The following is a 12,901-nucleotide window of genomic DNA, read 5'->3' on the forward strand; positions in this document are numbered from 1 at the left end:
GTTATAAATTGCGCGTATTGCCCTTTTTTGTAATACAAAAATTCTCCCAATATCTGCCGCTTTACCCCATATTAAGATTCCATAAGACATAATACTATAGAAGTAAGCAAAATATACTATCTTTGCGGTTTCCACGTCAGTTAACTGCCGAATCTTTCTAACAGCGTAAGCGGCAGAGCTTAATTTGCTAACAAGAGTTGATATATGGGTGCCCCATTGAAGCTTCGCATCTAAGGTTATCCCCAAAAATGTTGTAGTCTCTTCTATTTTCAATGTATCGTTATTTATCATTAAATTAATGTTACTTGTGTTCTTGGTATTGGGCAGTGCGAATTCAACACACTTAGTTTTTTTTGCATTTAAAAGTAAATTATTTACGGTAAACCAGTGAGTTACCTGAGATATGGCACTACTCACATCGTCAAAATTGTCTTTATTTCTATCAACTTTAAAAATCAAAGACGTATCATCAGCAAATAGTTCAATATCGCAAGTATTTTGGACAAAATATGGTAAATCGTTTATGTATACCAAGAACATGAAAGGACCTAGAATAGAGCCTTGAGGAACACCCATTAGTGAGGCTGATCCGGATGACTTTACATCGTTAACACACACTGTTTGAATACGATTACCAAGATAAGACGCAATGAGACCAAGCGCAGTGTCTTTGATTCCGTAGTGGTTCAATTTAACCAGGAGAGTCTCGTTCTCAACGCAATCAAATGCCTTGGATAAGTCACAAAAAATACCGATGGCATTCTGTGAGCCTTCCCTTGCACTGAATATATGCTTTAACAGCATTGCGGCCGCATCGGTTGTTGATCGACCTTTAGTGAAACCATACTGCTCAGAATGGAGTAGCTTATTTAGATTAAAATGCCGAAGCAGTTGGTTGAGCATGATTTTCTCAAATATCTTGCTCAGTGTTGGCAAAATTGAAATTGGCCTGTAATTATTTGGATCACTTCTGCAACCAGATTTAAAAAGAGGTATCAATTTACTACATTTCATGAGGTCTGGAAAGGATCCTGAATCCACAGATTCATTAAAAATTATGGCTAGATATGGCGCAATAATATCGATAATATTGCTGATTATTTTTACTGATAACCCCCATAGATCTCCTGTTTTTTGCTTTGTAAAGATTTGAACACTTTAATAATGTCATGTGGAGTAATGTATTCAAACCTAAACAAGACACCGCACTCAGCAACATTGGCCCTGAGTAGATCATAGGCTTCTGTTGGCGAGGAACTAAGGGAACTAGTAGTGGTGACTGGAATATTCCGGAAAAAATTCTCAAATGTATTTGCAATTTCAATGTTGGAGTCAATAACACGGTTATTAATTTTAAGCTCCAATTTATTGCTGTCCACTTTTTGTTTCCCAATTTCTTCCGAGATGACATCCCAAGCTGCTTTTATTTTATTATCAGAGTTAATAACTTTTTGTTTTATGAAAAGTGACTTTGCTTGTATGCAAACCTTTCTGAAGAATTTAGAATAATTTCTGACATATTCGACAAATGAGGGAGTGTAATTATATTGTTTTTCTGCATACAAGTCGAACAACTTATTTCTGCTTTTATAAATGCCAACAGTAGCCCAGTCACTAAATTTAAGATTTTTAGACAGCTTTTTCTCTACAATTTTAAAAGTAGAATTAAATTGAGAGTTTATTAGGTCAAAAAAACATTATAGTGTTCATCCGGACCACCCTGTGTAAACTCGAGTTTAGGTAAAGCAGTTAAAACCTTTTGTTTGAACTGTTTTACCTTTTTAATGGTAACTGGCCTATATTTTATTAGCTTTGTTGTGTCTTGTTTATCACTGGGGACAGATATCATTTGTCCACAGTGATCGGATCTTAGATTCGTGATGATGGATTTTTCGACAATCGTGCAGTTACAGAAAATGTTATCTAGACAAGTGGCTGAATTTACAGTTATCCGTGTTGGTACATTGAAAATATTTTCTAAATTAAAGCTTTTAAATAAATTAAGTAATCTATCAGTGAAAGAATTGTGAAGCAAAATATTGATGTTAAAGTCTCCACAAATTAATATCTTTTTTGATGACCTACATATCCGCCTCAGGGCCTCCTCCATAACGTCCTCAAACAGAACAAAGTCACCTGAGGGGGGTTGGTACACGCAGACTACAATATAACGCTCCAGCTCAACACAGGACAGCTCAATAGTGCGTTCCACCGAAAGAGTAACAATGTCTTTCCGTTCTTTATAATTAACATTGTTGCGAATAATACAGGGTTACAGGAAAATAGGACACGACCCCGTTAAGGGGTTATAGTACAGGACATTAGCTATCAAACGACCCCTAAAGTGCTTATGCGAAAGTGTATCGTTTTCGAGTTATTAATTTTTTTATTTTTTTCTTGGTAAAGGGGTGTTTGCCACTTTAATAATTAATAAAAAAAAGGAACAATGTATTTCATCAGATTTTTTTTAATTTCTAGCTAGTACATATCCTTGTTAATAATAAACAGTTATAAAACAAAAAAAATCTTCAAGCATTTTAAAATTACAGCCCGAAAACTGTACAAGTTTTCGAATTTTAAATTTAATTCTTTGAATAACTTGCAAATTTTCTGTAAAAATTACTATGGCACTTATCCTGCGGATTATTTTAAAAACATGTACGTTTCGTTAGCTATCCATTGGTACAAAAAATTACAAAAAGAAACATAAAATCAAGAAAAAATTACACAACAAATAGACCAGGTAGAAAATTCTAGCAAATGCTATTGCCAAAGAATTAAATAAAAATGAATGCATGCAAAATCGTTGAAGACTATTTTTCAAAGAGGTCAAAAGGTAATATAAAATCAGTCAAGTGCGAGTCGGGCTTGCACACGAAGGGTTCCGTACCATCATACAAGAAATAACACTTTATTTTTTTTTAATTTTTATGGCGGCCATTTTGTAATTTTTAGTATTTGTTGTTATAGCAGCCACAAAAATACACATTTTGTGAAAATTTCATGTTCGTTCGTCAGTCCGCCCGTCTGTCCGGCCGTCCGTTTGTCTGTCAGTGGACTGTATCTCATGAACCATAATAGGTAGAGACTTGAAATTTTTACAGAATGTGTATTTTTATTGCCGCTATAACAACAAATATTACAAAATAGCCGCCATAAAAATTAAAAAAAATTAAAAAGTGTTATTTCTTGTACGATGGTTCGGAACCCTTCGTGTGCGAGCCCGACTCGCACTTGGCTGATTTTATATTGCCTTTTGACCTCATTAAAAAATAATCTGTAACGATTTTGCATTAAACTCGTTTTTACATTGATTCTGATTTAATTCTTTGGCATATAGCATTTGTTAGAATTTTCTACCTGGTCTCTTTGATGTGTAATTTTTTGTAATTATTTTGTATCAATGGATAGCTAACAAAACGTAGATGTTTTTAAAATAATCCGCAGGATAAGTGCCATAGTATTTTTTACAGAAAATTTGCAAGTTATTCAAAGAATTAAATTTAAAATTCGAAAACTTGTACAGATTTTGGGCTGTAATTTTAAAATGCTTGAAGATTTTTTTTTGTTTTATAACTGTTTATTATTAACAAGGATATGTACTAGCTAGAAATTAAAAAAAAATCTGATAAAATACATTGTTCCTTTTTTTATTAATTTTTAAAGTGGCAAACACCCCTTTACCAAGAAAAAAATAAAAAAATTAATAACTCGAAAACGATACACTTTCGCATAAGCACTAAAGGGGTCGTTTGATAGCTAATGTCCTGTACTATAACCCCTTAACGGGATCGTGTCCTGTTTTCCTGTAACCCTGTATATGCTATAATTGAGTTTCTACCCGTACCGCTAAGCCACGCCAGGGAGATCGTCAATTTTTTTTATTTTGTAAATCACATGCACATTGCAGACTGTGTTCACGAGGTATTAAAGTCTGTTAATAACCCTCCTTTAGGCTTCGCCGAAGTCGGGTAAGTAGCAGTCAAGTTGAAATTTTTTGGTCCTTCGAGGTGGATTTAAAATCGAAAGAGGAATTTAAAATACATATCTTAAGAGCTAACTTATTTATGTCACTATGTCAAAGTGCATCGACTAAAGAAGTGTCGAGGCCTTGGTGATAAAGAAGATCAAAAAGGTATGTCTAAAGGTTCAGAGATTATATTGTACGTCAATAAAGCATCGCTTTGTTCATTGAGTTTAAGCCTGTTGTTACTGTTTATGACCTACTTTTACTTAGCGGTTCCAGCGAGTACTTATTTCAGTAAGTCTTGTGAAGCTTAGCTGCATAACTATGTATGTATTATGATTTATGAGGTAAGTAACTGGCATACAGCTTAAATCGATGTAAAACTGAATATTATGCGCAACTTATGGATAAAAAAGTCGTTATTATTATAGCTATTGATTTATATTTGTACTATACCTATTCGAATTTGAAACTAATAGATAGTACCTAGTGGTTAAATATTATCTTTGTAAACAAATGAACAAAGCACTTTGAAATCAGCTAAATGTCAAATTGTAAAATTATGATGTCATTTTTTAAAGCAATAATGATTTGATGTGGTTCAGTTGTATCATCTTGAATGAGTTAATGAACCAATTCCTACCTATTTACTTGTCTATTTTAAACTGAGCTTACACACTTTTTATTTAATATGTAGACATACGAGTATACTTTTTATACATCATCATCATGATCAACCCATCACCGGTTCAGTACAGAGCACGGGTCTCCTCTCAGAGTGAGAAGCGTTTTGGGCATAGTCTACCACGCTGGCCATGTGCGGATTGGTAGACTTCACACACCTTTGAGAACATTATGGAGAACTCTCAGGCATGCAGGTTTCCTCACGATGTTTTCCTTCACCGTTAAAGCAAGTGATATTTAATTAATTAAAACGCATATAACTCCGAAAAGTTAGAGGTGCGTGCCCGGGATCGAACCTCCGATTAGAAGGCGGACGTCCTAACCACTAGGCTATCACAGCTTGTACTTTTTATACAATCCATTTAAATACAATACGTATACGTATAAAAAGTGATACCTAGACAGAACAAACAACTGTGTTCATCATACAAAGGATTGTCCAGAGTGGGAATCGAACCTATATGGTCCCGTCGTGTGCGTCGTGACCACGACACGTGAAATTGGGTTGATATATCGACAAATAAAAACATCAAATTAATCGTGGTATGTACCCGTTATCTACATTAAAATATTTCGTTAAACCACGAAATAAGCTTAAAATCATTAATGTTTATAAGTAGGTAGATTCTAATAGGCATAACACTTTCATACCCATATTTTGTCCATATCACTACCCATATTATGAATGCGAAAGTTTGTTTGTTGGTTTGTCCTTCAATCAAATCGCAACGGCGCAACGGATTGAAATGATTTTTGGCATGGGTGTAGTTAAGGCCTGGAGAGTGACATATGCTACTTTTTATCCCTGAAAATCTTAAGAATTCTAGCTACGCCACAATGCATTAATTTCGAGAAAATGAGACTTGTGATTGCACGAGTTCAACCTAAATGCATGTGTAAATGCCAGTTTGTGCTCTTTGCTTCAGACCTTGGACCTTTGACACATATTCAATTTTCTAGATGTAACGTCAGATCGATTTTCTTCGTATAAAATGTAGCCTATGTCACCATGCCGGACAATAACTACGAATCAATCAATTGACACCTCATTCATCAAAATCGGTCTAGTAGTTTAGGCGCTACGGTGGAACACACATAGATACAAACATAACATACCTACATACATAGACTGCTAAAGTCACAACGCATCCTTTTGGCTTTGGTGTACATGGGTAATAAATTTTTTAAATGGAAAAAAACGTATAAGGTATTTCTTGGTAAGTAAGTAATAGGTAGGTATCATTTTTTTGTTAGTTTAAGGCACTGCGCAATGATTTAGCGGGCGTTTTTATTTGACAAAATCATCAGTAACCTACCAAGTTACGTAAAAAAGTTATTATCATGAACATGCTAGCCATCTGCTTATTTATAGCGAAGCAATAGCAATCATGATTCCGCAAAATCGGGATGTAGAGCGAGAGATATGAACTAGGGACCTATAAACAGTCTGCACACAGCCCTCCGCGTCGTCGTGTCCGTTCGTCCGTCAGTTCAGTGCAAGAGCGGGTGAGGCGCGCTCACACGCTCGCTCAAACATACCGACCCGCTATTCCCATACTATCTGTGATATTGTATTCATACCGGCCTTTTTTAATTCGTCGTACTTAGCGTACTTTTTTCTAATTAAAAACAATTAGAGTACTGTTGTGTTACTAATATTATTAACTTAACGAGTGTGTAAAGTTCCTCAAAAAGCTATCGAATTGCCAGCGCATTATGCAATACAATTCCGAAAATTGTATTGAGATCAGTGATCGGTGTGCAGTGTGACACATAAAATACGATTGGCAACATATAAACAAAAGGGACAGTGATACTATTATTGTGTTGTATAATGAATATGCTGCATATTATCTTAATTGGCATAAGTACTTAGCGTGTAATGATTACTTAAATATTTTTTAATAATATTTATTCATCGAATTAAGTGGTTTCCATAGCAAAATATTCTGGTAAAAATATACGGTAACGAGTGGTAATTGTTTATTTTATGTGCTCTAAAATAGGGATACCTATCTAAGTGCGCCGTGCGGGTTTTTGTTTTTTCTTCTCAAAATTAACTTACACAAGAAGGTGCAACATGGATTCTAAAGTTGTACTCAAAGAAAAAAATCCTCACGACAAAGCAAACATACTCTCTAAAATATTTTTGTGGTAAGTACTTATAAGCTCATAAAATATATATTACTACTAGCTGATGCCCGCGACTTCATTCGCGTGGAATTTGGTTTTTAAAAATCCCGTGGGAACTCTTCGATTTTCCGGGTTAAAAAGTAGCCTATGTGTTAATCCAGGGTATAATCTATCTCCATTCTAAATTTTAACCAAATCCGTCCAGTAGTTTTTGCGTGATTGAGTAACAAACATCCAAACATCCACACTTTCACATTTATAATATTATTAGGAAGGATTAGGATTAATAAATAATTACCTACCATTAATTACTACCTACTATTTATAGGTGTATATTTACATATCACCTGTATGTAGGTAATCACTTATCCTTCATTAAATATAATTTCTAGGAAATCTATGTATCTATACGTAGACACTATAGACCGTATAAACTGTAACTGTATGCTGTAAGTACCTACACTTTTTTTGAGAATTTTGAGAGAGAGGAGGTTTCATCGATATAGAGGCTAAAACAGCCCTATTTTTAATTTTTTTGACTATTTGCCTACGCAGGCCTACCTCCTACTGCCAAAATGACTTAACTGATTTAAACGCAACTTGGCATAACTACGAATACATACCTACGTATAACTAATGTTTCGGTTTAACGTAGGTTTATAGTTAGTTTTTATCCCGAAAAACAATATTTAAAAATAAAAATTAAAAAATATTGAAACCGGCTTCAGAACCTAGCCTTGTTTGTACAGTAAAAATTAAAAAATAATTTAATTTATTACCGAATAATTAAATGTCACTTGCTTTAACGGTGAAGGAAAACATCGTGAGGAAACCTGCATGCCTGAGAGTACTCCATAATCTTCTCAAAGGTGTGTGAAGTCTACCAATCCGCACATGGCAAGCGTGATAGACTATGGCTCATAGCCCATGGTTTTGAAGTCAGTCATTAGGTACTCATTAACCTCTGGACTAGCCAGTCCATCCATATGTTTTGTAGATTGTATCCTAATCTATAGATTCTCATCGTAGGTACTGAGTCAGTGATTCATGTCAGTCCAGTCTCTTTTTGTCCGAACACGAACTATTTTTCGGAAAAAGCTGGCAACCCAAGAAACAAAAATTTGCTTTGTTTTATTAAAAATTCAATTAAGTAAAGTACCTACTTACATAGACCTACAAATACTCCCCACTAGTATAAGACTGAGAAAACAGTGCGCTAAATTCTAAGTAGATTTTATTTAACTTGTTGTCCTAACCTAATGTCCTAACCTTTCCAATTAATAGTTAATTATAGCCGTCAGACATAGCTTTCTTGAAACATGTCAGTCAGATTTGTAGGTAGGTAATAGGTATCCACCACTACGCTACTAGGTACCATTGATGTTGGAAAAGCCAGCCCTAGAAGCACCCTAGTAGATAGCTACGTAATTTTTTGATTGTTAAATGACCATTAAAAATGTTTGGTCGGCAGTTAAAAAAATATTGTGATACAAGGCAACAAGCAGCTTTGGAATTTTTTACGAAACGAAGTCTTGCGTGTCCAGATTCCAGAAGGTCATGGTCACATCACGGGTGGACTATTTTTTAACGATTTTTGGCATTGTAAAAAGAAACTGCCGTACTTCGACTAATCAGTGTAGGTAGTGAACCAAAAAAAAAAAGTGTCATGTATCATCATCATCTTGATCAACCCATCGCTGGCTCACTACTGATTTCGGGTCTCCACTCAAAAGGGTTTGGCCATAGACCACATGAGGGCCAAGTGCGAATTGGCAGACTTCAAATACCATTGAGAACATTACTTCATTACTAAAGCAAGTGACATTTAATTGCGTAAAACATTGACATGATACCCCTGGAGGCGGAAATAAGCCGCTTCTTGTGATTTTGAAACGAAGATATCGTTTCAAAATCACAAGAAGCGGCTTATTTGATTCGGCATTCCATGATTTCAGGTCAACGGGAAGTAGGTACCCTATAGGTTTTGATTCCCTTGACGGGTCTTGACAGACAGACAGAAGACGAAATGATTCTATAAGGGTTCCATTTTTCTGTGGAGATACGGAACCCAAAAATAACTGCAGAACTCAGATGTTAGAACTATGTTAGAACACGCAGGGTATAGGTCTCAGTCACAGAGGTATCAATTGGATAGATACCTACCTGCCGAGATTGTTTTACTACCCATAGGATCCATTGTGATAACAGTATCTAAGAGTGTTATCAGTGAACTGAATAATGTTATCCACCATTATCTATACGTAATCTATCTATATACTTACTTATAATAAAACTGTAACTAGACGATTTCTGTGTGTTTACAGACATCAATTATTATAAGAATATCGTTGTGTAGGTACATTATATTATAATAATATAATATGTAATCTAATTATATAAAAGGAAAAGGTGACTGACTGACTGATCTATCAACGCACAGCTCGAACTACTGGATGGTTCGGGTTGAAATTTGGCATGCAGATAGCTATTATGACGTAGGCATTCGCTAACAAAGGATTTTTGAAAATTCAACCCCTGAGAGGGTAAAATAGGGGTTTGAAATTTGTGCAGTCCACGCGGACGAAGTCGCGAGCATAAGCTAGTTTATATTTAAGTAGGTATAATAAGTAGGTAAGTACAGAAGTATATATTTAGAAAATTTCAATTTAAGGAAGCATTATTACAATTTTCGTAGAAAACTAATTTTTTTGAATCTAAAATATAATATAGCATATGTCACTCAGAAATAATGTAGCTTTCTGCTGGTGAAAGAATTTTCTCGTAAAAGTGTAAAGTAGAAAATCGTTTCAGAAGTTCCAGAGATTACTTCGTACAAACAAAGTTACAAAAACTTTATAATATTAGGTAGTGTAGATGTATTTAGAGTAGGTACAGCCCAAAAAATATTTTATAGATGCCTGTCTGTCTATCTGTCTGTCTGTCTGTCCGTGCAGTGTGCACTTCACGCTGAATGACAGTTGTCATTGAGCTTTCGAGCAAAAATGAAGAAGCATATAATATGTATTATGTAAGTACCTACGTGTTTCAGGAATTTCAGAAATTCCACCCCCTCACCGATTTTCAAAAAATTCAGTAGAGCCGAGAGCGTAGCCGGGGCCGGTCAGCTTGTTTAATTTAAAAGTAGATCCTATATTCGAACTCAGTTCCCGGTTTAAGTTTGGCCGTGAAAAAGTAGCTTGCAGCCTAACAGCTTGGTCTTTAGAATGTTAATTGACACCAAGGTCGTAGACGTTGACTGACAAAAAAAATGTTTATTCCGTGAATAGGTAGGTAGGTTAAATCAAAGAGTATACTTATAATCAGTTAGTTATCCGCGTTATGGCCGGCCCGATCCAAGATGATTAAATTTACCGCCGAACCTAATTATAAATGTGAAAAGACGATATTCTACCTCGCATACTCTAATGGCCTTTGGGGTTAGAAGAATACAATCGGAAATAGTAACCACGGTAAAACTGAGTTTTGTTGAGCACATAATCTAACTTACGAGTGTATATCAATTTAAATAGGTACTTAAGCATATTGTGTTGACAGTTGACACCTGGCAGTTGGCACCCCTCTGTTCGCATGCTTTTTGCGGAACCCCCCCATTTCTGTACACTCTCTGCCCTGCACACCCTGCAACATAGATAAAACCGGCACTGATAGAATCACATAGTATAAACTTATAAAGTGACTAGCTTATGCCCGCGACTTCGTCCGCGTGGAATTAGGTTTTTTTTAAATCCCGTGAGAACTCTTTGATTTTCCGGGATAAAAGTAGCCTATGTCACTCTCCAGGTCTTTATGCATCCATGCAAAAATCACGTCAATCCGTTGCGACGTGATTGAAGGACAAACCAACAAACAAACACACTTTCGCATTTATAATAAGGGTACTGGATTCTACCAGTGCCAGCCGCATATATACATATAGCTGACTCGCCCCGGCTTCGCTCGGGTGGAATATTTCGGACGTCATCGTGTAGCCGTTGCTTGATACCTAAAATATCAATTCACTATCAGAAATTCTAAAATCCCCACGATTTAGGACTTATTGTCTACTTGGTACGTATGACCTCAAATCGTACCAAGTTTCATTGGAATCCATTCAGTAGTTTCAGCGTGATGCGCGGCCGTGATACAGACAGACAGACAGACAGACAGACAGACAGATAGACAGATAGACAGACAGACAGACAAAAATGAAAAAAATTACAGTTTTGGATTCAGTATCGATTATAGAGTGCCCTCGAAAAAAAAATTCAAAAATGTACAGAATTTGACCTGTTACAGTTTTATTATAAGTATTGATTGATTGATTGACACTTTATACTTTATACCTACCTACGTAATACTAAACAATTACGTTATTTTAAGCATTTCTAATATTCCCCTTTCCCCTCCAGCTAAGCGTCAAGCTTGTGCTTGGACTAGGTACGACAATAGTGCAACGGGTGGAGTTTGAACCTCCGACATTTCGGATTTCAGTCCACTCGTTTAACCGTTGACCTATTACCCGCCGCACTCAGAGACGTTGGCTTTCCTTAGTATAGGCTGTAGTTGTGTCAATTAATTCCTGGCCCCACTCAAGTGGTGATCATTTTGTTTAACTCGTTTAACTGTCTACATTAAGACACGACATACGCTGCACGCTTGGACGATAGATCGTCCAAGGCTGCACGCATCGCAATTGAATTAATTGGGACAGTTAATAACAGATCCTTATGTTAGTCTTTCTTCTATTTCTTTTTATTTTTCGTTTCTCACTCATTCGAGCAATAACCAATAGGTAAAGTTTAAAAATGTACTAGAACAGGTACATTTACATCTATCCCAGGAAATAAGTTAATACATATAGCGCTCTCTAAGCTCTAAAATTATAGAAACAAAAATCTTAGTGGGTGCTAGCGCTAACAATTTGAGTTGCCAACCAATTACAAACATGTTTTCAAAAAACATTCGAAATTAAATGCGAAAATGATTTCAAAAAACATTCGAATTTCAATTCGAAAACATAGTTTCGTCGACTGGTTGGTGACTCAAAATGGTTAGCGCCCACTGAGATTTTTGTCTCTAAAATACTGTTTTGGGCTATAAATCGACAACAAAGCTTTCTCCGATTAAAATTTTCAAAATATATTTACTTACATTGTATAGAAGTCATCCACTTACAGTTTTATAATATTCGTTTATCGATGTATAGATGTTTAAAACCCCCTCTCGTCTTTTGGCGTAACCAGAAGCGTAAGAAGAAGACCTTAATAATTATTTTTACGTCGCGTCGGCGAAAGAAGAGCTTTCAATGATTGATGGAATATAAAGCGTTTATTGCCCATGGTACCACTATTCGTACTACCAACTACCCAGTCTGTAGTAACACGGGTAATTCGATTATCCCTGCTACTACTGCAGTTGTGGTAGGTAGGTACCTACTTGGGTACTTACCTAAGATTTTTTTTGTTTTAGGTGGAGTTTTCGTTTATTTAGAAGAGGCTACAAACACGGGTTGACTTTAGAAGACCTATGGCAGGCTCGCAGTGGAGACCAGTCCGGACGTCTGGGGGACCGATTGGAGGAAGCATGGGAAAAAGAATTGGAAAATTCTCGTAAAAAGAAAATAGATCCTTCTTTATCCAGAGCAATTATTAGTTGCTTTTGGGTCGAATACATGTTATGTGGAGCAGTTGTTGGGATACTTTTTATTATTTTATGGTGAGTGGGTAAATAGAGCCAAAATTTCCGTCGAATACAATAAAGTAGGTACTAAACTAGTTTTTACATGTTCTTCTTCCTTTGGTTCGTATTTTAAAGTACCTACCTATTTAAAAAGTTCAGAAGTTGAACGTTCGAGTTCATCCATCGTTCATTAGTCCCTAAAAATATCTTGCTTACATCTCACTAAATTGTGACAATTGAGGTGAAAAGTAGTACTTAAGTGTAACACGAGAGGAAAATGTTTTTTCTTGTACCTTTGAATCCGTCACTTAGTAAGTTCAGGAGTCTAACTGGAGGAGTCTAACCACGAGCGTACCTACTCGAGACAGTCTCCGAAATCGCAACAAAAGCCAACATTGCTCTCTTGTTGCACAAATACATACCTAACTAGGATGCTTT

The 12,901-nt window shown here is 35.9% G+C and overlaps 1 protein-coding gene across 1 annotated transcript in view; it reads left to right on the forward strand.

Annotated features, from left to right (window-relative positions):
• The first annotated feature begins 6,111 nt into the window (after nucleotides 1-6,111).
• Nucleotides 6,112-12,901, forward strand: part of LOC117997047 (ATP-binding cassette sub-family C member 4-like) — a 54,982-nt gene continuing 48,192 nt past the window's right edge. Inside the window, exons 1-2 of the mRNA XM_034985220.2 lie at nucleotides 6,112-6,805; nucleotides 12,254-12,499. Coding sequence (XP_034841111.1) covers nucleotides 6,732-6,805; nucleotides 12,254-12,499 — 320 coding nt within the window. The 5' untranslated portion in view covers nucleotides 6,112-6,731. The remainder of the gene's footprint in view (nucleotides 6,806-12,253; nucleotides 12,500-12,901) is intronic.

The sequence above is a fragment of the Maniola hyperantus genome, chromosome 4 (assembly GCF_902806685.2).
Source record: "Maniola hyperantus chromosome 4, iAphHyp1.2, whole genome shotgun sequence".
Taxonomy (NCBI): Eukaryota; Metazoa; Arthropoda; class Insecta; order Lepidoptera; family Nymphalidae; genus Maniola; species Maniola hyperantus.